The 24,772-nt window shown below is 37.8% G+C and overlaps 1 protein-coding gene across 2 annotated transcripts in view; it reads right to left on the reverse strand.

The window, feature by feature from the left end:
• Window positions 1-250: 250 nt before the first annotated feature.
• The window catches only part of ENKUR (enkurin, TRPC channel interacting protein), a 28,998-nt gene continuing 4,476 nt past the window's right edge, over window positions 251-24,772 (reverse strand). For both annotated transcript variants that reach the window (XM_020978224.2, XM_020978226.2), the window contains exons 2-5: window positions 16,441-16,586; window positions 14,757-14,983; window positions 10,341-10,487; window positions 251-1,248 (exon numbers count right to left, since the gene is read on the reverse strand). In XM_020978224.2, coding sequence (XP_020833883.1) covers window positions 1,075-1,248; window positions 10,341-10,487; window positions 14,757-14,983; window positions 16,441-16,586 — 694 coding nt within the window. In that variant the 3' untranslated portion in view covers window positions 251-1,074. The remainder of the gene's footprint in view (window positions 1,249-10,340; window positions 10,488-14,756; window positions 14,984-16,440; window positions 16,587-24,772) is intronic.

Here is a 24,772-nt window from a genome sequence, read left to right on the forward strand (position 1 = left end):
ACAGTATTTTACAAAGTATAGCAAGAAGTCCGATGTTCTCTTTGTTGAAGCATCCTCTTTGATCCTCAAGCATCCCTTTGTTTCAGCCTCCTCAATGACACACTTACTGAATAACTCTTCTTTGGAAACCCATTTCCTTCTCTCACTCTTCCCCCCCCCCCCACTTCCAAATATAAGAATTCTCAGTCTGGTATAGTAAGGATATTTACCTAAGGAAGGAATCAGAAAAGTCACAGATAACAAACACAGCTTGGGAATGATATATCAGACATTTAATATACATTTTCTCATTTCATCCTCAAAATCACCTCTACCCTGTGACATGGGTAGGGTAATTATTATTATTTTTATTTTATGAAAAAAAAGTGAGACTCAAGAGTGGTGAATTGATTTGCTGAAGGCTACCTGGCTAGTCAATCACAGACTTAGGCTTAGGAAATAAATCTTTGCCTATTTAGTTCTCTGCCTTTCCACCATACCATAGACTATGTTCATTTGGACAGTGGGACATAGACAATTGTTTGAATTTAAAATTGGAAATTGGTTTAGAGAGTATATCTTTGCTCTAACTCAAATCACTTAAACTTTAAAATAGATGTGTTCCTTACATAATCTTTGTAGGGTGGACAGCATATGCAGAGAGGGAGAGGCAACACTATTAACAAAGGTATATCAAGTCTATTAAAGCAACTCTGGCATGAAATCTATGTGAGGGTACTGAGATGCTGAGCTAAGACTTTCTTAGTATAAGGAAATTACTAATCATACACACACATATGAGACTTGTTTAAAATAGAAGAATATCAATAAAAAACTCTAGAACAGATACACAGAACATCAAAATTTAATTTGTTTATGCTTGGAAATCCTCACACTGGTAAAAAAAAATCTCATAAAAGTGAACAATTCACATTATTCTTTATACATTACTTAAGAATGTATTAATTATTTGAAGTCTACTGCTTTGTTCTCTTAGTCCAATTCTTCTTCTGTGAATTGCATGGTATCATTTCATTTTATTTTTCCACCTTGTATTTTTCTGACCTAAAATGAATATATGGTGCCAATTCTTCATTACTTATTGGCAATGTAGATGACTTCATGCTTTTCAATTACGCTAATGTCATGTTCCAGTTGCTTCATCTCAGCTTCTAGTCTTTGCTTGCGGATCTTCTTTGGTAGGGAGTCAATAAATACAGAAAGGGACTGGAATTCCTTATGTACCTCTTCCCAGTTCTTTTTCAGGCCCTGTAATTTATGAAATGCAAAGGAAACTGTTAAGAACACTAAAAAGAAACCACTTTGTAGGCTTTTATCAAGTCCTTGGCAACAGTAACAAAAATACCACATGAGGGCCAATTTCTGTCTTTGGATGTGTGTTCAACTCCCATTGGGAATATGTATTTGCTGTCTTTTTAATGTAATAGTATTTAAAAAAAACCTCTCAATCAAATGCATACATCTAAAGCTAGAAATAGCATAAAACACAATAGTAATAAGTTCAGAACAACAGTTTAGTAATGTAACTTGTTATTGTTTTAAAACAAAGCAAAAACATTCCAAACTACTTAGAATTAATATCTACAAAAAGATCTCTGAATTAGAAATATTATATTTCCAAATTTGGCTTCATTTCTTTAAAAAAATTTACTAGTTCATAAAAAAAATGTATTTTTTCATCTGTCTGACATAATGAATTTTCTAACACCAAAATTCAATTTTCTGGAACATAATATATTTTACCCAAACAACAGGGCTCTTTTACTATACTAAGAGATTTAAATGTCTTTTCTACGTACTTTGTAGTGATTTAAATATTATTAAAAGTAATAAACACACTAATTTAATATTCTAATTAATGTTTTACATTCACAAAACAATAAATTCAAAGCTATGGATCTCTTAGGAGCTACAATTTGTTTTTCTTTCCATGTATGTTTGTACATAAAAAATATATAGTATATATGTATATATATATGTATGTATGTGAATATATACACACACACATATAATTTTGTGTTACAGAACATTAGTGTGTCCCCATTTTAAAAAATGGTTTCCAAAAACTGTCTTAACTTACTTTAATGCATAAAACATTTTATAGCTCACCGCAGATCAATATATATATTTATTTACATAAAAGCATAAAGAAATAAAGGATAGAATTTTACATATTGCTTAGAAAATGTGGTGGTGGTTTATTAATTTTTTAAAAGGTTCAACACATTTAGTAGCTTTCCAAATGAGTTCTTGAGTTACAAATTTTCAACCTGATTGTGGAATAAAATAAAATCCCAACAATTTAGTTCCAGTCTTAAATTAATATTATAATAAGATAGAAAAGATGGAAAAGGATTGTGGTTAGTCCAGGAAAGAAGAACAGTACTGGTAATTCCTCAGATGATGGAGTTTATTCAATTAAATCAATGAGGGTATGAGGGAAAGGTAAAACTAAAATGGAAAGAAGTCTAAGGTGAGAAGAATAATGTAAATAGCCCATGTCTAACAATATACGAGATATATTTTCACAAGCTGTCTGTGAAGGAATCTGGGGATGGAGGGGAACAGCATGAGACAGTAGAAAGAGCAATGGATTTGAAGTCAGAGGGCCTGGGTTCAAATCTCAACTCTTCTACTTACCTGTGTGTGTGACCATGGGAGATTCACTTAACTTTTCTGGGCCTTCATTTCCCCATCTGAATAATGAGGAAGTCATATTAATTTGCCTTTAAGATTTCTTCCTATGGACTTTCAATACAAAAAGTCTCCACAGCATTTCCTATGGCTGCCTGCTACAGTGCTTCCCCACAATACTATTCAGACAATAATATTGACGCTTACCACCTCTTTCTGACTCCCTTTACCTAGAAATGGCACTAAACTATATTGTTCTCCTAGATCTCCAATTGTCCTTCCTCTGTAACCTTTACTAGCTACTCTTCCTCTTTCCACTCCCAAATGGGAGCATCACCCAAAGTCCTGTCCCTGTCCTCCCTTCCTTCTACACTGTATTCACTTGTATATCCCCTGTAGTACCATAGCTTCAGTGATAATTTCCATCTATATTTCAAGCCTCAATCATTTCCCTAAACTACAATTCCTCCTTTCCAGCTGTCTGCCTACACTTGGATATTCAGTGAATATTTCAAATTCAAAAGTATCCTCAAAAAAAATCTCTTTCCTATCTCCTCTTTTTATTTCTGATACCACCATCCTCCCTGTCATGCAGACTTCAACGTCAGAACATCTTTGACTTTTTTCTTTCCTTCATCCTCCATGTACATAGTTATCAATTCTTGTAAATGTGACCCCTTAAGTAGCTTTCACATACTTCTCTCTTCATTCATACTATCTGCTGCTACCCTATTTCAGGCCTTCCTCACCTTTTCTGAGATTACAGTAATAGTTGCTTCTCTGGTCTTCATTTCATCCCTGACACTATTCACAGAGTAAATTTCCTTCTACACAAATCTGATTATATCACTTCCTTACTTAAAAATAGCATGAACAAAAAACAAAAGGCAAGAACAGAAACAGAGCCCAGTGGTTCCTCATTCTCTACCTAATATAAATTGAAATGCACGTTCATTATCCTGGCAGTCAAGGCCTTCCATAATTTGGCTTCAATCTACCTTTTCAGCCATCTACCTTCATATACTCATATTCTAATTGAACTTGGTTACTTATCACTTCCCAATCTCTTACTATTTTCTCTTACAAACTTGCCACTGTGAATTTTTTCGCTCGTGCTTCATCAATCTATTTCTTTCCCTGGAAAATTCTCAGCCATTGAAATCTTTCCCTTTCTTCAAGATTTAGTTCAGGTATCATCTTTTCCATGAAGCCTGACCTGATACCCACAGTATAAGTGATCTTTCCCACTTCCAATTTCTTATGCCATTCTTTTTGAACTATTCTTATGTAAATACTTATATTCTAGTTTGCATTAGAGCTATTTGTGTACACATCTTCACTACAAAGACAGTAAACTCCCTGAGTGCAGAGATTATGTCATTTCATCTTTGTATCCCCAGAACCTAAACAGGAACCTGTGGCCTTGAGGCCACATGTGGCTGGCCATTTAACTAAATTCAAACTTTATAGAACAGATCCTTTTATTGTGTGAAGTCTGGATTCAGTCAAAGGGTTGCACTTGATGACCTAGAGGGCCACATGTGGCCTCCAGGCTACAGATTCCCCACCCCTGACCTAAGACAATGAACATAATAGGGCCTGAATAAAAATTGGCTGAATTTAACTTGATATCAAAGGCATAAGTTAGGGATAAAATGAAATTATAATAAAGAATTCTTCTCTGACCTTCCACATCATTAAATCAGACCCTTCACCCTAAGTTTAAATATTGCCATTTGAAAAAAAAAACACAACACTTCCTCAATCTCTCTTCCATATAAGTGTTTGGTTTTTTTCTTCCTATCTCAGATGGAAGCATTTTTCTTTTTCCTTACCTGTATTTGTTATTTTAAAAAGAACAGAGACAGAAAAAGTAGATAGAATCTGATAATAAAAATCAGGCAAGGAGAAAAATGGAAATCTATGCTCAGCAAATGTATTTACCCCTACGATAGAGGAGATCTAGAACAGAGTACAGGTTAAGGAAGGCTTCCCTGTGCGTGGTGGGGTCTTTAAGATGTTGCTATTTGCTGATGCCATTGTTTGACTGTATCAAATGCTAACATTTCAGATTTTCCTGAAAGAAGTCTGCAATCACTCTAAGGAGTTTGGCCTGTCCATCTACAAAAGAAAGACTAAATAGATGAAAAATACCTATTACTCAGACTTCAATATGCATCTGAATGCAAGTAACACTTAACCTGGGGTCTATGAACTTTTAATTTTTAATATGTTGATAACCACATTTCAATATAATTGGTTTTCTTTGTTATCCTGTTTTATTTATTTAAAACATTTTTATGAGGAGCACATATACTTCACCAGATTTTCAAAAAATGTTAAGAATCCTTGCTATATCTGGACAGACAATATATATGCACAAGGAATTGAGTCCAGAGTCGAAAAGAAGGAGGAGGGCGTGCAGGATTGCTTCTAGGAGAATGCAAAGCCTTTTTAACTGACCCCAAACTTCTTTCATATATTGATGTGTAGTAGCAAGACCTGGAACATCACTGCCTCTGGAGAAGGAAAAATGGGCTTTGCAAAGACGGCAATGGAAAGATGAATGTTGGATGTGAGAAGGCTACAATACGTAACCAATAACAAACTTCAAAGAGCAGGAGTAAAGGATGTGATCAAATGACTGTATGACAAAAAGAGAAGATGGGCTGGTCACATGGCCAGAATGCTCCACTGGTACCCTTAGGGAGAGCAGGGTTAGAGTCAAGAGAAGGCAAAGAGTTCCTCTAGCACATTGCATGGATCACCTGTGACAAACTCTGGGGAAGACGTGGACAAGAGTTGCATAGGATAGATAAGGAATTAATCTGAATAGCTGGAGGGCTTTCCCAAAGAAATCACACACACACACACACACACACACACACGCATGCACACACACACACACACACACATACACATATACACACACACTATGTAAGGTCATTGCCTTTTTTTTTTTCAAAACATTTCAAAGTGAGGGACATAGGTTACTACAGAGACAGATGCCACATATGAGCAGACCTCCATGAGGCATGGAACCATGTATTTGAGGGACTATATATACCCCAAAGGGAGAATAATTCAAGGGTTTTTTAGGAGCCTGTAAAGCTAGTGGCTATATTGTTGTGGTGACTCTACCATTTGTACTTAGGATGGGCATCATTATACTGCCAAATTGAAATTTTAAGGCAGATGTAACAACAACTTCTGTGTCAGTGGTCACATTAAGGTTGCTAGTAGCTGTGAGCCTATAATTCACTTTCAAGAGAGACACAATGGCGTACTGTGGAGCATTTAGAGGATGAGGATGAGGATGTGTGTGTGTGTGTGGGGCGGTTTCTTTCCACTCTAAGGGAGTACTTTCTCTCTGAAATATTCTGTCACCTGAAAAATGCAGGAGATAGCCAAAAATGAGCCACATTCCCTAACTTCCAAGTAAGTTTTTGGATTTACATTTTAGGAAGATACAGTAACATTTTCAGCCTCCCTCTAGTACCGTTTAGTGCAGATGGGACTTAGGCACTGTAGAGCCTAAATTTCTGCATATGAAAAACACACTCAAAAGAAATTATTTTTTAGGTCATAATTACAATTTAATCTACTTCTTTTGCTCCTAGGGCAGCTGGAGGAAAACAAAATTGTTGCTGACTGGGGCCATTACAAATTTATATTATCCAATCTCAACTGGGTCCTCACTGCAACAAAGAAAAATCCGATTCCTTCTCGATTCAGTTTTCCATAGTGGTATTCCAAGCCTTCTCCTCTCTCCTCCCAACGAGCAGCCTTCCTCTACCCTTCTCTCACACTTCACCCCCTGAAACTGACACTGTCAGCCAAGCACTCCCCTTCACTCCTGCTCCTTCAGCCTGGTCTCAGGACGTGGCCTAACTGCTTACCAAGGCCGACACCGCTGCTCAGGTTCTTGATCCCATCCTGTCCCAAATTCTCTAGAACCTTAGAACCCAGTGATTCTAATATTGCCTACTCTTATCTTCCCCTATCTGTCAGAAGTTTCCCTGCTGCCCACAAACATATTCATGTCTCCATCCTTGAAATTAAAAAACTAAAACCACCACCCCCACTTCATTTCCTCTTACTTCTCTCTGGCTCTCCCCCTGTACCTCTCCCCACTTTTTCAGTGAAACCCCTTGAATAAGCCACGTGCACTGGGTGTTCCTTTCTTCTCTATCTCTTCTACAACCTCTGTAACACGGCTTCTCAGCTCATCCTTCAACTGAAAATGCTCCCTCCAAAATGACCTCTGACTTTTTACTGGTCCTTAATCCTGATCCTTTTTGGCCTCTCTGAAGCATGTGATGCTGTAGATCACCACTTTTGAATATTCCTTCCTTTCTAGATTTCTGTGACATTGATCTCTCCTGGTTCTCTTTCTATCTGTCCAAACACTCCTCAGTCTCCTTTGCTGGTTCTTTGTCTATTTCACCTTCTAACTATGAGTGTCCTCCAAGGCTGTGTCCTGGGTCTTTTTTGTTTTATACTGTCTCTCTTGCTGATCTCATTAGCTCCCAGGCTTCCATGACCATTTCTACGCAGACGATTCCCAGACCTGCATATGTAGCGCTACTCGCTCCCGCCGAGCTACAGTAATGCATCTCCAAATGCTTCAGGGATGTCTCAAACTACATATCCCAAAGGCATCTCAAACTCAACACGTTCAAAGCAGAGATTACTATCTCCTCCCAAACCTTTGCCTCTTCAGAACTTTCCTATCATAGTTAGGGGAACCACCATTTTCAGAATACCCAGGCCTACAACCTTGTGTCATCCCCCACTCCTCGTTTTCACTAATCCCACATATCCAATCTATTGCCAAATTGTGTTATTTCTACCTTCACGGCATTTCTCATCCACATCTACATACACAAGACATTCGTTCAGGTCCTCATCATCTCTAGCATGGACTACTACGGCGGCTTTCTGACAGGTCTCCTCACTCATCTTCTCCCACTTCAGTCCACCCTCCGATCAGCTGCTAGGTGACTTTTCTAAAGCACGGGTCTGTCCGCGCCGCCCCCTGTTCAATGAGCTCCTACGATTGGCTATGGCTTTCACGATCAAATATAAACTTGCATTTGGCCTTGAAAGCTCTTCACCACTTGACCCCTTCCCATCCCTTCTTATCTTTATCCTTTTTAATGCCTCACTCCCCTCCACAGACACTATCATCCGGCCACCCTGGCCTACTTGTGGTTCCTGGAACATGACGCCACCTCCCATCTCCTGGACTTCACGCCGGCTATTTCCCACGCCTGAATAATTTCCCTCATTGCCATAGCCTCTTACACATACATGGCAGGCAGACTAGCCCAGCTGAAGTAGCAAGGAAACCTGAGAGAGACGGACAGGAGGCAATTTGGGCCAAGTGAGTCAAAACACCCCCCCACTTTGACCACCATCTCTCCTCAGACCCTGATAAAGACAGCCCAGAATCCTGAGCCTAAAAGCCAAAGAGCAGTCTCACAAACCACCAGATCTATTTTCAGTCCAGCCCTCACAGCTGTTATTGCTGGGAGAAATCACTGTAGAGGGCAGGCCCACTTTTCTCACTACCACCAGCAACAAGTGCCACCACCATCAGACAGGTAGGTACGAGAGCCACGGGAATGGCAGCCTGTGCTCTCACAAGACCCCACCAAAGGCTCCACTTCCAGCCCGGCCCTCACAGTCATCGTCTAGGAAGGCAGCTCCTGTGGAGGAGGGCTCAGTCAATTGCTACCTCTCTTCCCCAAGGTAGCCTAGTTGGAGTATCAAGGCACTCTGAGGGAAAGGGAGGAGAGAGCATGGTCCAGACAAGTCAAACCCTCACCACCACCTTGACTACCATTTCCCCCCTCGGACCCTGATGAAGATAGCCTAGGACCCAAAGTCCAAGGGCCTGAGAGAAGCATTGCTTCCAGCCCAGTGCCCTCAGCCATCATCCTGGGGAAGAACCCTTGCATGGATGCATCCCGGACACTGCTCCTGCTAGTGCCCCAGCCACTGCTGCTACAGACCCAGAAAGGAAAGTTCTGATTCCCAAAGTCCTTAGCATTGTCAAGGGATTCAACATCAGAAACTGGTATCATCTTTATCAGTGGAAATGGCATTAAAGAAGCATTTACACCTGCATTGCTACTGCAGCCTAAGGACCATGAGACTTTTCCATTTGACTTGCAGCTGAGTGTGTCGTTTCCTCCTTTAGAATATGAGGCCTGTCTGGACTTTAAAATCTCCTCCTTTCATTTCATTCCCATTGTTAAACAATTTATTTGCTTAAAACAATGCTTAAAGTGCTTTGGCCTGAGGCTCCCATTGCCTATGCCCTATGTCAAGTATAAATTTCAACCTGGATTCAAGCTCCTTCACAGTGTTGGCCCCGTCAGCCTCATCTCCCGTCAGTCTCCAATATGGCTATAGTTGATGCTAATCTTGCGTTTTAAGATCTGCGAAATGCTTTACATGCATGATCTCACTTGCTCCTCACAACAACCCTGCCAAGTAAGTTGTATATTATTATTAACCCCATTTTACCAGTGAAGAAACTAGACTTGTTGGGCTGAAATCTCTTGCCCAGGATCATACAGCTGGTAACATGGAGATCTGTGACTTGAAGCCAGGGCCACTGACTCCACATTCCAAGTCCTGCCCAGTGTCCTTCCCACCACTTCCCAGAGCTTCCCTGATATTCCCCTCCATCCAAACTGGTCTACCGACCATTCCCTGAATATGCCAGGGAGATGCTGGCCTGTGTTTTTGCTTACTCCATTCCATAGCCTTTCCCCATGCTAGCCCTCCATGCTTATACCTGCCATTGAACTACGGTACTACCTGTTGACTGTTACCCATTTGCGATGAGCATGTGTTACTTTGTGATGTTATTTATCTTGTTATTTATATGGCTTGTTACCATCTAAGCCCCTGCAGAGAAGGGATTGTATCTCTTCATATGCTCCGAATAAAGGACTAGGTGCTACAGATTATAGGCATACAAATAAAAGAGCTGTTGTTGATGTGTGATCATGACACATGCACAGGCTTACACCTGTATATTTTAGTGCACTTGTAAAATAAATTAGGCAGAAATAAAGAGTGTACCCACAAGACTAAAAGAAGAAAACACAAAAAATATGCCCTTAGCCTCTCTAAAGATGCTATAATTCTAGGTCCAAATATAACTTAAATATGCCTCATATAAGTCTTTCTTTTACAAAGTCTTATTATAGATAAGTCTCTAAATCAGTGGGATTCCATGGAAAGAGGAATTTTTCTTCTTGTGAAACTAAGGATTAGGTTATTTGAAAAATGTGCAGTTTGTTTCATATTACAGTTTTGTTTAGGTGCAGCTACCATGACACTGTAGATCTATTATAGAGCTCCATCTAGTGAGAAAGTGAGCCCTAGGATGTTATTCTTCAGAAAAATAAAAGTCTGAGAGTGAAAGCAAAAAGATAAACTTGTAGGGCAAGATATGTTTACTATAACTCTTCAGGACACACCCAGAAAGAATAAATTGAAGCTGAGAGCTCGACTCAATAAGCAAGTATCTGACTGTTCTTTTCCCCTCCAAAAAGTGGCGGGTTTTCTGGAGTTGTCAGTGCTTACAATACACATTTTCCTGCTTTCAGAAATGAAACTGGGAGGCCCAGAATATTTCAGGGATGTTTTGGAGAGTCTGGAATGAATCTGTGCTCCGCAGTACTCACTTGAAGAACTGCATCCCTCTCCTCATCAGAAAGACGTTTCATGGCTGCCTTCTTCAGCTTTGTCTGCACGTAGTTATCATATTCTTCTTGAACTTTTTTAACTTCCTCATTTCGCTTACATATATATTCAGGAATAATGCCATAATCCTGAAAGGATTTTGAGAAAAATATTTAAGATGATTACTATACACATATTTCAATCTGTTTTCCCTTTGTCAGTATGCTATCAAAATCCTCAGTATTATCATCTGTAAAAGGAAGGTATTAGGCTAGGTGAACTCCAAGGCCCATTTATTTCTAAGTCCTACAACTCTACAAATGACTGAGAAGAAAATAAAAACGCTGTTGAATTTGTTTGCCACGAAATATCTTAAAGACTTAATTCTTCCTGTTTGATTCTAGCCCTTGTTCAAAATAGTACCTCTTGACTAAATTATTTTCCCCTCATTTGAGCCATTCGATTCCAAGTCTTTAAGAGAGTAGAAATGACTGCACTGATTTTTCTCTGATATCAGCTCTTCTTTATTGTTACCTGGTTGGCTCACCCCTGGATTATTCGAGGACAATTAGTTTACCTAACAGATTGAGCTTTCTTTTGACCATGCCTTCACCCATTAATGCACTACCTGTACGTTCAAGAATTCTGAAATCCCCTTATCCAATCATAATCTATTGGCTTTTTCACCTCTCCCCCCCCCGCCTTTCCTTACAAAATCCTCCTCTTCTTCTATAATATGTCCTCTGATAGCTTGACTCCTCAATTTTCTCCTCTTTCCCCACCTTGACTCTTCTACACTGTCCTTGTCTCTTGAATCCCTAGCTCTCTCATATTATTGATTATGCCCAGTCAAGTTTCAACCTTGGATCACTCCTACCATATTCTCTCTTCATTCCTGCTAGATGTGCTGCTGAACAAAGATGGAGAAAATCATTCAGCCATTCTGACTCCATCCGCTACAAATTTGTGTTATACAACCTCAACTGGGCCCTGTCTGCTGCTAGACAATCCTACCATACCTCCCATGGCTCCCCTTACTATTTATAACTTGCTTTGTATACATTTACTTGCGTGTTTTCTCCCCTAGTAGATTGTAAGTTCTGGGAGGGCAGGGACTGTCTTTTGCCTCTTTTTGCATCCCCAGAGCTTAGCATAGGCTGGCACATGGTAGGAATTTATTTACTGATTGATTGATTTACTGATTGAGACAGAGACCAGGATAGGATCTTTGATTTGAATGGCATAGGAAACTCTGAGAAGAAGGAATTGGGGATAGTTAGCTTGAAGTAAGAAAGACTTGATTGGAGGTGGGTGACAGCTATCCTCAAATACCTGACAAGATGTCACCTGTTAGAGGAATTGGATTTATTTTGCTTGGCTCCATTAGGCAAACTTAAGAGTAACAGGTGGAAGTTAACAAAGGTATAATCTTAGGCTTGATGTAAACAAAAACTCCTATTAATTGTAGCTTTCACAAAGTTGTCTTTTTCCTTTCTTTCCATCCCCAGAGCTTAGCATGGTGCCTGGCACATAGGAGACACTTACTACATGTTTATTAACTAACTGCTTCTTCACATGAGTTCTACCCAAATGAAGCTGTTTTGCATTTAACAATGCTGCAGTGCTAATGGGCTGGATGAATCCTAGCACTTGGTCAAAACATCTATACGTCAATTACCCTTGACATTACCCATATAGGCTGTCTATCCAATAATGCAGATTACAAACAATATACGAATTCTCGTCCTGTGCAGTTCTTCTCTATGTGAACAACAAAATGTCTTTTCCTAGGCATTTTAATATTCTGTGGACATCAAAGCAGCCTTCAGCATCTCCATCTGTTATTGCATCTTGCTCTTGCTACATGACTGACCAATCTCATTTTCTGGTCAAATATATTAGATGCTCTGGAACCATTCTTCCAACTCACCTTTCCCTTTGTACTGCAGAGAGGAGGGCTGCTTCTCTTCTCTGAATGCTAGGTGGCCCAGAGGACTGTTGGGGTATCTCTCTAATGCATGAGCCCCTACCAGTATGCTTCTTCTATGACTATCAGTTGATATCAATTAGTCAGCTTGATATATATGAACAAGCATTTATTAAGTGCCTACTGCTATGTGCCAGGCATTGTGCTAAGGTCTTTACAAATATTATCCCATTTGAGTCTCATAACAACTCTGGAAGATAGACGCTATTATTACCCTATATGACAGTTGAGAAAACTGAGGTAGGCAGAGGTTAAGTGACTTGCCCAGGGTCACACAGATAGTAAATGTTTAAGGCTGGATTTGAATTCAGGTCTTTCCAACTCTATGCTTAGTGGTCTAGCTGCTGTGCTACCTTGCTGTCTCTTTCCTTCTTTCTTTCTTTCCTTCCTTTTCTTTCTCTCTGTATATATATTCATATATATATATGTATATGTATATATACACACATATATACTATACACATATTGTGCCACCTACCTACTTATATGTATATATGTGTGTGTATATATATACACATACACAGACTATACATACATAGACATACACCTCTTATATGTATATGGAACTCCTCTTCTATTTGGAATTTTTATATTATATCCTCAATTAAAATAAGAAAACACTTTTAGTAGCTATATTTCTCCATTTTATGCCTCACTTGACAATATCAAAGATAACTAACTTCATTTCAAACAGAGTTAGCTATTTCTATAGTTACATTTCTTAAGGAATGTTATATGAGCTTAATAAGAATACCAGGTTGGAAGAAAGTCTTTTAGGGCAACATTTTGCTAAGCATCAAAAGGTTGACCTTGTTAATTTGTATTTAACGTAACAGATGCCCCTCCCCCACCCCACTGAGAAACTAACTGCCTGCGACATCTATGGCAAATTCCTACCTTGATATTCCATTCTGGTTGTCAGTCTCCCAAAGGCATGAACGTGGTTTAGTTTTCGACTTTGTCAGTATATTATCGGGCTCCATCTTGTCAAGACATTAGACTTCAGTGGTACGCTAACGATTTTGTATATTTTGGTTGTATGTAGAATGTGCTTTTTAAGCCCCCACTTCAGATAAACATAGTACTAATGTCCTTAGAATATAGCTTTGATCTGTAGGACTATTATTTCTGGAAATTATGACTTTGTAAAAAGAGTCCATAACCACTTTCACGGACTTGGGGGGTCAGGTCCTTACGGATTCATGTATGTACTTTAAGAGTAAATCTTCAATATACATTCTGTGTTACTCTCTAGAATCTTCTGATAAAATTGTTAGGTGGGAAGACCTATGAGAGTTAGAAATAAATTCTAACAATAACTTCTGGCCAGTTCCTTTTAATGCCTTGCCCATTTCCCTACATTGCTACTACCAATTTGCATGTTATTGTTACAATGCACTAGACTGTACTTCTGTGGTCTGTTCTTATATTTAACAATATACTTGAAAAATAAGCTTGTAAATTTAGAAAGTATAGATGAATGGGACCAGTGACAAATGCACAGATATTTTAATTTTTTTCCCCGAGGAAAGCAGGCCATATAAACTTAAATCTGTTCACCTATGCATTTTTATTCTTCTCCTACGAAACTTAATCATGAAAATTATCTTTGGGATAAAGGCGCACTATTTTTCAGTGTCCAGAGACAATGGAAATTTTGTCAAATATTCTCAGGGTCTTGTCCCACTTCTCTGAAAAAAACAAACAAACCTGACCTATTAAGTAATGATAATTCTTTATTCCCCAGTGCATAACTTTCACACTGATGGGTCAAATGGTTCCCCCATATTTCCATATTTCAAGTTGCATCCCCCATATTTCCATCATTTTGCTCCTAAATTCTTGCAAAATGATTAATAAGTTAGTTAAAAATGGTTTCACAGGTTTGTTTTTTAATATTTATAATAGTCATAGTCTAATAGGAGACTAATTGGAACTATTTAACAATTCATATAATTGGAAAGATACCAAACAATTATGGCTTTCATTTACTCAACTAAGTATGGAAATTCAGTTATGGTTCCCAATGAAAAATAGATTCCATTATATATCTGAGCTAAATTCAGCTACAATGGAAGACTAGCAGTGACTAGGCAGAAGGTCCTTTGATAGAACTTTTTCTTTTGAATTGGGATTTCATCGTTGTAAAGAAATCTTAGTGAATAAACTCCCTCTATCAATGCAGGTCAGCAGCTATCCTGCTACCCACTTGTCTTTGGGGCTACTGTTTGAGGATACTGAGAAGTTAAGTGATATAGCCAGTATGAGTCAGTCAGTAGTTGAAACCACAATTTCCTGACCCCCCAAGTCCAGCTCCTTCTCCATTATAACCCTCAAAGTATAATATATGTTAATACAAGAAATAATTATTTATGCTAATTTAAAAGTTCATGAGCCTTAAGCCTTTAACACCATTTTGTCACAAGACTACCTTTTTGTTGATGTATTTTGGAACAAGTCCTGAAAGTTCCAGGCCATGTTTGTCTCCAGTCCTTCTGTCAACATAAATGGGTTTAGGCTTCTTGGCCACCCCCATGATGACATCAGCTGCATTTGTGTTTATAAAGTTTTTTCCACTTTGAATTCCCATAATTGGATGATCACTTCTCAGTGGCACAGGAGGTTTTCTTATGTCATTCTTACTGGTCTTTTTGTCACCTAAATGTAAAGTTCCTTGTTGGTATTACAGACATAAAACTATTAATACAAAGATTTTCAAGTATTTTAAGGGGAACAAACTAGAAATGAAAGATTTTCACGATATATAATAACATTAAATATACCATAAAAAGTCCATGTCTCAAATATAAAATATAAAGCATATGAAGTATGAAGATAAAGCAATAAAATTTTTTGTCATATATCTAATAACTATTTTACTGGTAGCTAAGTGTTCTAATAGAGAGAGCACTGGACTCAGAAAGACCCAAATGTGAAGGCTGCCACAAACACTTACTAGCCTTGTGACCTTGGACATATCACATAATCTCTCTTAGTCTCAGTTTCCTGATCTGTAAAATGAGGATAATAATAGCACATAACTCAGGGACACTGTTAAGATCAAATGAGATACATACAAAGTGACTGACAAACTTTAATGTGCTGTATAATTGTTAGCTATTATTTTTAATCGAGATGTGTAAAATAAAACTTCATATTCTCCTGTTTAAGTTCCTTAAGAAGATGAATTTTTTTTCAGGATAATGGATGAAATATGTTTTTTTTTAATGTAATATTTGCTATGTCAGAGGAAAAGTGTCATAAAAGTCCACAAATAAACTGAACAGTTTTTAAACCCTTAATAATCCCAAACCACTTTACTGATTTAAAAAAATACAACAGATATTCTTTCAAAGTGTCCTCATGTAAATATATGCATTTCCCCTATAATTGTGAGGTATTTTAAAGGCTGCCTCCAAGCAGATTCATAAGGTTGCCATTTGGTATATATCTCACTGACCTTCCCAATCTCCTTTTGGCTGATCCCTTCACATGCTAATTCTCTGGACATTCTTTGAAAGTTTTCTCTTCCATCACCCATGTTCCATATCTTACATTTACTTGGCACTCTCTTTAGCATCCAACCCTAATAAACAGCCCTCTGGCAATTTTATTCCACAAACTTATATTAGTGTGTACTGTCAGGTGCACTAGGGGTCAGTAGTGAGAGTACTGGGTTCAAATCCCATTTCTAATCCTTAGGATCTGTGAATCACTTAACCTCTCTCTGCCCATAAGTTTGCTTGGTTTTTTTTTTCCTCAGCTATAAAATGGTTTAAAGCAATCAAGCATTTATTAATGCCTATTACATGGGCAATGCTGAAAAAAAAAACCACACAAATCATCTATTGTGGTTTCTTCTGCTAATCACTTAGATTTTCTCCTTTGCCCGCTATCTTCCTTTACCTACCAATGTAAATTTCCATTAAGCCATTCAGGCTATTCAATGTAAAATTAAAATGTTTAATATTTAAATTATTTTAATTTTAGTATTTTAAGTGAAAAGGTAACATCTTACAATCTAACACATACGTAATAGTCACCAGTGTCTTAATTGTTAAACAGTATCTGCTTTACACTTTTAACATCTAATACATGAAATGGGTATCACTTACTGAGTGGCAGCTTGGGTGGCTTTGAACGTTTCTGCAGAAAGTCTTTTGGGGAAGGCACATCAACTTTTGCTGGTCCCATGGTTTTCCAAGCAGCTTTACCTTTTTGTAACTCATTTTTCACAGCAGCTTTAAATACTGATACGTACCTTAAATTAAAAAGAAGCCCAAGTGTTCACCATTTTTTATTTAAATAATTTCTAATAGTGAAAATGTACTGAGTTTCAGCAAATTAAATCTTTTGTACTCATGTAAGGGAGTTGCCATCAAACATTACCAAATTACTAATACATAGTGAGGTTTTAGTGTCCAGGGCAGGCACATGTTCGAGGGTAGCGAAATCTGCTAACAGTTCAGGGCAGAGTCTGTGTGGAAGTGGGTATGTACACTAGTGAACTTAATAAGCTAGGCATTAAAGTACCTTAAAACAACCAAGCCTTGGATACAATGATACCTGCACACTATTCTCCAGAAGTGTGGGAGCTCTTTATTGGGAAAGAGAATCAAATCATTCCTCTACTCCTACTCCCTTAGGATTGGGCTATTCTCTTTTCCTAGTTATACTACTGCCCTGAAAACTATATCACAGGATTTACAATATGTATTATTTCTGAAAGTTATACTGAGGTCAAATTTTTAAAAAATCAAATTATACTTTAAATGCATCAAGGGAGTCTTCCATTTAAGTGAATTCTATGGTAAATCCTTTCTTAAAGTCATTATTTGCCCTTCTCCAATTAGTCATTTTTTTTAAAAAAAATCTGGCTATTCATATTTGGTTTAAATGGTATGCATCTGTGTTCGTGAGATTTTAGTATGACTAGTGTTATAGATATATAATATTATTGAAATGGCCAAATTTTTTTTAAAAAATGAATTATTCTGATAAAATGACCAAATTTTTAACATGAAAACAAGCAAAATATTTCAAATTTTAAAAAATTTGTGGATTCAGTAGGGAAAAAAAGTTAGAAACAGTACAACTGTAAGAAATGGTTTATCTGGTCACCTCAGATCTGAATCATATCAAAGTGTATCATTTTTAAAAAACCCAGAAACTATGCCCAAAGGGCTATAAAAATGTGCATACCCTTTGACCCAGCAATAGCACTTCTAGGGCTATATCCTAAAGAGATCATAAAAATGGGAAAAGGACCCACATGTACAAAAATGTTTATAGCAGTTCTTTTTGCGGTGGCAAAGAATTGGAAATTGAGAGGATGCCCATCAATTAGGGAATAGCTGAACAAGTTGTGGTATATGAATGTAATGGAATACCATTGTACTATAAGAAATGATGAGTAGGTGGACTTCAGAAAAACCTGGAAAGACTTGCATGGACTGATGCTGAGTGGAGTAGAACCAGGAGAACATGGTACACAGTAACAACCATGTTGTGAGATGACTAACGTTGATAGACTTAGCCCTTCTCAGCAATGCAAGTATCTAAGACATCTCCAAAGGTCTCATAATGGAAAATGCTATCCACATCCAAAGAAAGAACTATGGAGTTTGAATGCAGATCGAAGCATACCATTTGCTATTTTTTTCCTTCTGTTTTGTTTTGTTTTGTTTCCTCTTTCTGGTGGTTCTTCCTATTGGTTCTAATTCTTCCTTACAACATCACTAATGTGAAAATATGTTTAATAGGAATGTGTATGTATAGCTTATATCAGACTGTGTGCCGTCTTGGGGAGAGAGGAGGAAAAAAATTTAGAACTCAAAAGCTTATGGAAGTAATTGTTGATAAATCAAGATAAATTTTAAAAAATTTAAAAAACCCAGATAAACAAGTATCTATGGAAATGTCCATATGATATTTTCTTTATGATGGTTCCCCTGATTTCTCCAATCAGCAATGACCTGGACCATGGCTTATAATATAGGAATGATGAGCTCTTGAACCCAACAAAGGTCAGTAAGAATGTGTTTTCCTAAGTGCTAAAAATCTAATGAAGTGTTTTAAACTGAAAGGGAAAGACTTGAAAAACTGCCTATACACACACACACACACACACACACACACACACACACACACACACACACACACACACACAAACTAAATCCCAAAGAGAGTGGCTAAAATGTAGGAAAAATAGCAGTAGAGGGTACCTACAATTTTCAGGAGACATTATCTAAGAAAGGAGCCAGCTTCAGAGGCTTACCCACAACTGGTAACAAACTAGATTAACTAGAGTTACTTGACTCAAGAAAGAAAATTTCACCTCATAGATATGACTGAGACTCAGTAAACCTTTGAGTAGAATATAGATCTGGCACAAAATAAGCAAAAGGCTGGGTGTGTGTGTGTGTGTGTGTGTGTGTGTGTGTGTGTGTGTGTTGGGGTGGGGTGGGTGGAGGAGATGAGTAGAGTGGCAAACTGCTAAGAAGATATACTCATGTGATAAAATCCAGGAGCCAGAGAGGGGAAGAATGGTAACAGGCATTTGGGTGATGATTTAAAAATACAGAAATTGAAGCAATATAGCCACTGGAGTTTACTATAGAACACTCAGACAGAAAGAGAAAATAAATAACGTGTTTTGGAAACAGATTACAAGCCTGGAAGAGAAGCATGATAAAACAGTGATGGGCATCCTTCAATTATCTAGATATCTGTTGGAATGCTATCCCTAACCAAAAAATGGGCAGTTGACAATTAAAAAATACATAAATTTAATATTGAACATTGATATAACTTAATTTGAACTGTAATTATTTACATGTAATTAATTCTAATGTATAAAATGTCATAAATTTTTAGTCACTTTTAAATCTCTAAGATTTTTTTTTTCATTCATTATCACTTTTCCTCGCCTACAGTTGAAATAAGCATGGGCTCTGCTCCCTGGTTTCTTTTGTCTTGGTAGTATTTCCTAAAGGGCTTTACAGGTTTTTAAATATTCATGATGCCTGTTCTTAATTGCATTAATTTTGTTATATTAATGTACCACAATTTAAACACCTCCTTATTTTTGTACACTGAGGTTGCTTCCAATTATCTGCAATCACAAATATTGCTATTATGAAAACATTTGAAATGACACCCCTTTTTAAAAAATATTTTATGGTATAACCTCTTAAAATTCCTCAGAGGGTATTATTTTTCTAACTTTTACTGCATACTGCTGGATTGCTCTCTACAACAAACCAAAACTGAGTTTCTTTGCTTTAAATTTTTTGTGTGTGTGTGTGCCAATTTGATAACAATGAGGTTCAACATAATTTAAATTTATATCTCTGTGATTATTCATAAGGTTGAATTTTTTTTCAAGTGATTTTTAACAATATGTTGCCTCTTATGAAAACTGTGCATGTCATTGGATCATTTATATATCGTGAATTGGTAGTTTCCTTTTAAAATTTTAAATAGCTCCTTATATATTTTGGATGTAAAGTTTTTGTTAAATTTGCTAAAATTTCTCCCAATCTCTTATTTTTGATTACATTATTTTTGGAACAGATTTTCATGTAGTCAGGTCCTAATAATTCCTTCCAAATATTTCTAGGGAAAAGTCAGTTATTTTCTGCAACTGAGCTAAATATTATACCATCTTCTTTATGGTTTTAAAAAATGTTTAAATCTATTAACCAAGTGGAATTCGCTGAAGCATACTATGTAAAAGTTGGATCTAAATCTATGGCAAAATTATCAACCAATTTCTCCCAAATATACTTGTCAAATATCTTTACCCAGATTTTGTCTTTTATAGGTTGGTCAAACATTAATCTTTTGTTTACATTTGGTTAGATGTCTTGTGTATGTAATTTGATTTCATTGACCTATCTATTTTTTGCTCAGTTCCAGAGTGTTCTGTTGATACATTTTTGGAAATATAATTTTGTCATATTTTGTAAACATAATTTAAAGAATGGGAATATAAGACCATTTTCTGATTCTCACTATCACTGGTTGCTGAAATAAAAATGATGGAAATCTTGGGGGTAAATGACTTCCACTTCATTAAGAATTAGTAAGAGAGGAAAGTCAGTGACAGGTCTGATTTATGCCCTAGATTTTTGGAAGACAAACTTCAAAGGGTTCAGGCAAAAGAGAAGTAGGACTTCATGGCCTAAATTTCTACAGGAAAAATCAGTCTAGGAGAGGACAGTTCTCAGAAATGGGATTTTGAAGTTACAAAGACAAATAATGCTACCAGAAGGGAAAAAGTCTAGTTGTCTAAAGGGAATAATGTGAATGTACAAGAACTTTATTGATCACCTTTGCTTTAAAAAGACACATATTCTCTTGACTTACAAGCAAGTGAGGACAGGTAAAAGAGAATGAATGACTAAGTACTGCATGATCCTGTACAGCTCCAGGAACACTAAACCGTAGAATGAGCTGAAGCTAGTAAAGAAAGCTAAGAATTACAAAAAGCAGAGTAATTTTTAAAAAGATGTTCTGGGGAAAGGAAGAGGCTTGAAGAAGAGATTGCTATTTGGGGTTAGTGTTGGGATGATGCTGATATTGGAGAAGAGGAAGAATTACTCAGCTTTTAAAAATTCTTTTTTTTTTTTTGCTGCCAAGGAGAAACATAGCTAATAAAAGTTAAAACTCAAAGTAAACAGGGAGATAGTAAAAAAAAAAAGCACCTAGCAGCCATTGACTAGTCTGGTGGTTGGTATCTCTGCCTCAAGTCTCTCCCTACTTCCATACACCACAAGGCTGCCAAAGAAAATTTTCTCAAGTGTGGATGTGACCTCTGAGATCAAATATAAACTCTCTGGCATTTAAAGATCTTTCTAACCTGGCCCCTTTCTACCTTCCCTGCCCTCTAGTCTAGTCCTCTCTGTTAACTCTGTGATTCAACACTGCTGGCCTCTTTATAGTTCAGCACCTCCTCCTCCTCCTTCCTTCTCTGGGCTGTTTGTTGCCTGGAATGCTTTGTCCTCTCACCTCAGTCTCTCAATTGCTTCACAACTCAATAGGAGTCAACCTTCCTCTGTTGGCCTTTCCCAGTCACTGCCCTTGCTGGTAACTAGTGCCTCTCAGATTGCCTTCCATCTGCTCCATGTCTTCATCTACATGGCGTCTATGTACAACTGCACTCTGGGTCTTTGTACGTGTTGTCTCCTCTATTAGGAGGACAGGGGCTAGTTTTGCCTTTTTTTGTATCTCTAGCATTAGCACAGTGCCCCATACATATAAGGTTTAAAGAATGCCTGTTGACTGATTAGATTATCAGGGGAAGAGGGCAGATGTAAGGAGATCTGAAAGGAATCTGTTGCATTGGTCCACGTGGGCAGGAATGAAAGTTGGGACTAGCATGGTGGCAATGGCAATAGAATGGTAGAGAGATTGTGGAATATATATATAGGACTTAACTGATTGGACAAAAGAAACTAGGGAGAGGAAAGAATCAAACACTACCCCAAGGTGACAAATGTGGGAGAAACAGGTGAATAACGATGCCAAAGACAGCAGGAAGAGATTTACAAGGAAAATAATGAATTTGGTTTGGGACACAATGAGCTACAGGTACCAGAGAAATATGTAAATGGACATGTAAGAAGTTGGAAACATGAGTCCAGAGCCTGGAGGGAAGATCTGGATTGGTGATAAAGATAATAATAATAAATTAATATTTATACAGCATCTATTATGTGCTCTGGAAGGGGGTGGTGGTGCTAGTATTATCCCTATTTTACAGATGAAGAAACTTAGGCAAACAGAGGTTTTAGGTGATTTGTGTAGAATCAAATAGCTAGCAAGTGTTTTGAGGTTGATTCAGGTCTTCCTGACTCCAGGCGCAGTGCTCTATCCACCGTGCCACTTAGGTGCTCCCACATAAAGATGGCAGTTGACATCACAGGAGATGTCCATGAGAAAGAGTGTTTAGAGAAGACGTCTGTCTTCTTTAAATAGATGAGGAAATTGAGGTAGACAGAAGTGAAGTGATTTGTCCAAAGCTAGTAAGTATCTGAGATTTAACTCAGAACTTCCTGACTTCAGGTGCAGGAATCTCTCTACTACATCACTTGGAGCGCTGTGGGAAAGGATGGCAACTGGATGGGGGCAGAAGAGCCAAAGCAAGAGTTTTTAGTATTAGGGAATGCTGACAGTTGGGAAGGAGTCATTAAAGTAGGCGAGACTGAAGATGAATGATTGAAAAGATGACTCCTTGAGCATGGTCCTAGACAAACAAGAAGGGAAAATAATTAAGCAAGGATACCTCTTCTTTTGAGACAGGAAGGAATATAATATATAAATATACACATACTATATATAATGTTATATATTATACATATAAATATGAGAAATTTTAAGGACTAGGGAAGAGGACTTCTTGTTGTACAGTTATTTTAGTCATGTCCAACTCTTTACGACCCTATTTGGAGTTTTCTTGGCAAAGATACTGGAATGGTTTGCCATTTTTCTTTTCTAGCTCATTTTACAGATGAGGCAACTGAGGCAAACAGGGTTAAGTGACTACCCAGGATCACAAAGCTAGTAAGTATCTGAGACCAGATTTGAATTCAGGAAGATGAGTCTTTCTGACTTCAGGCTCAGGACTCTGTCTAGGTTAAGTAGTTGTGTAGGGCCTGGGTATAGAGTTGGAGAGTTAGAAAATAATATATGCTAATTCAAATTTTACAAAGAACTTTCTATATAACAATTCTGAGGTGGGTCATACAAACATTGTCATTTCCATCTCACAAAACAAGAAACCAAAACTGGAGTTAAGGGACTTGCTCATCATCACATGGTACTTGCCCCTTCAAACCTTTCAAAAAGGTATGAAACTGTCACTGTGGAGAATTGAAATAATTTGAAAAACAGGTTTCTGGTGGAACAACCTAGGGATCTCTGCTTGGTCCTATGCTGTTTGATATTGTTATAAGACTTGTACAAAGGTATTATATGGGATACTTAACAAATCTGCAAGTGACTCAAAGCTAGGAGGGACAAGTAACACAAAATGTCAGGATACAAAACGATCTTGAATCTCATATGGTGAGCTGAATCAATTAAGATGAAATGTAACAGGGATAATATTTATAAAATCTTATACTTAGGGCAGGTTTGTTAGACATCAAGTTTACTTGGAAAACACCTGGCAATTTCAGTGGACTTCAGGCTCTATGTGAGTCAACAATGTGATATGGAAACCCAAAAAGCTAATGTCATTTTAGATATTAAAAGAGGCAGCATCTAGGGCAGTGCATATAAGAATCACATAACTGGAGAGCTGGAAAGGACTCCAGCAGCCAGTCTAACCCATATAACAAAGGAATTGCCACGATGATACATCTGGCAAGTGATTGTCTGGCCTCAAGCAGGGGGAACCCATCACTTACTCAGGCAGGTCATTCTACTTTTGGACATTTCTAATTGTTGGGAAAATTTTCCCAATATCAAGTCCAAATTGTTTTCTTTTTCAATCTCTACCCAGTGTTCTGGTTCTGCTCTCCAAGGCCAAACTCAACAAGTTGACGGATCTTCAAATACGTGAAGACAACTATCATGTTCTCCCTGAGTCTTCCTTTCTTCAGGCCCTTCACTATCCTGGTTTGCCCTTCTCTGCGTACTCTCCAGCTTATCGATGACATTCTTAAACTGTGATGCCCAGAAGAGGTCTGATGAGGGCAGACTATACAGTGGGACCATCACCTCCCTATTCCTAGAAGCTATGCCCCTTTTACTACAGACCAAGATTGCTTTAATTTTTTCACTGCCATCTCACAATTAAATCATATTGACCTTTTAGTCCACTAAAACTTCCATGTTTTTCTGCTATCCTACCATGCCAGCCACAAATCTTATATTTGTGAAGAACTGGCCAATAGCAGGAGGTGGGGTGGGGGTAGTCCTGTGAACTTGCACATACATTCCACCAACTATTTTAAGTCCAAGTAACCATATGGAAACTTTGGAGACCTAGTTTCCAGTCATGACAGCTCAGGATTTCATACTGTGTGATGATGACAAGTTTTGTGATTGGCTCTGGAACTGGAAGAATCAATGATTCAGGAGTTGCTGAGCTGAACCGAATGTGCATCCAAAAGTTTCAATCTACCCATTTCTTGATCTTTTTCCTTCTCAGAGGATGAAATTGAGGCAGGATTCTTTGAGCTGATCCTAAGAGTTCGGTGGAGGAGGCTTTGGCTCCTTCTCTCACCCACTCGTCAGCTGTAAGCACATCTCAGCATCTGATGTTTATTCTTTCCTCATCTTAGGCCAATGAGTGATGTAGCTGTATCTAGGCAGTAACTACACAATAGTTATCAAGGGAAACAGTAGGGAAGAAAGAAGCAGTCTGTGGGTCTGAACAGGTGGTTTAGCACACTGTAAACTGCAGTAGAGTATTGGGCCCTCTCCTCTCTCAGAAGG

Source organism: Phascolarctos cinereus, unplaced genomic scaffold (assembly GCF_003287225.1).
Source record: "Phascolarctos cinereus isolate Bilbo 61053 unplaced genomic scaffold, phaCin_HiC Scaffold_1;HRSCAF=81, whole genome shotgun sequence".
Classification (NCBI taxonomy): domain Eukaryota; kingdom Metazoa; phylum Chordata; class Mammalia; order Diprotodontia; family Phascolarctidae; genus Phascolarctos; species Phascolarctos cinereus.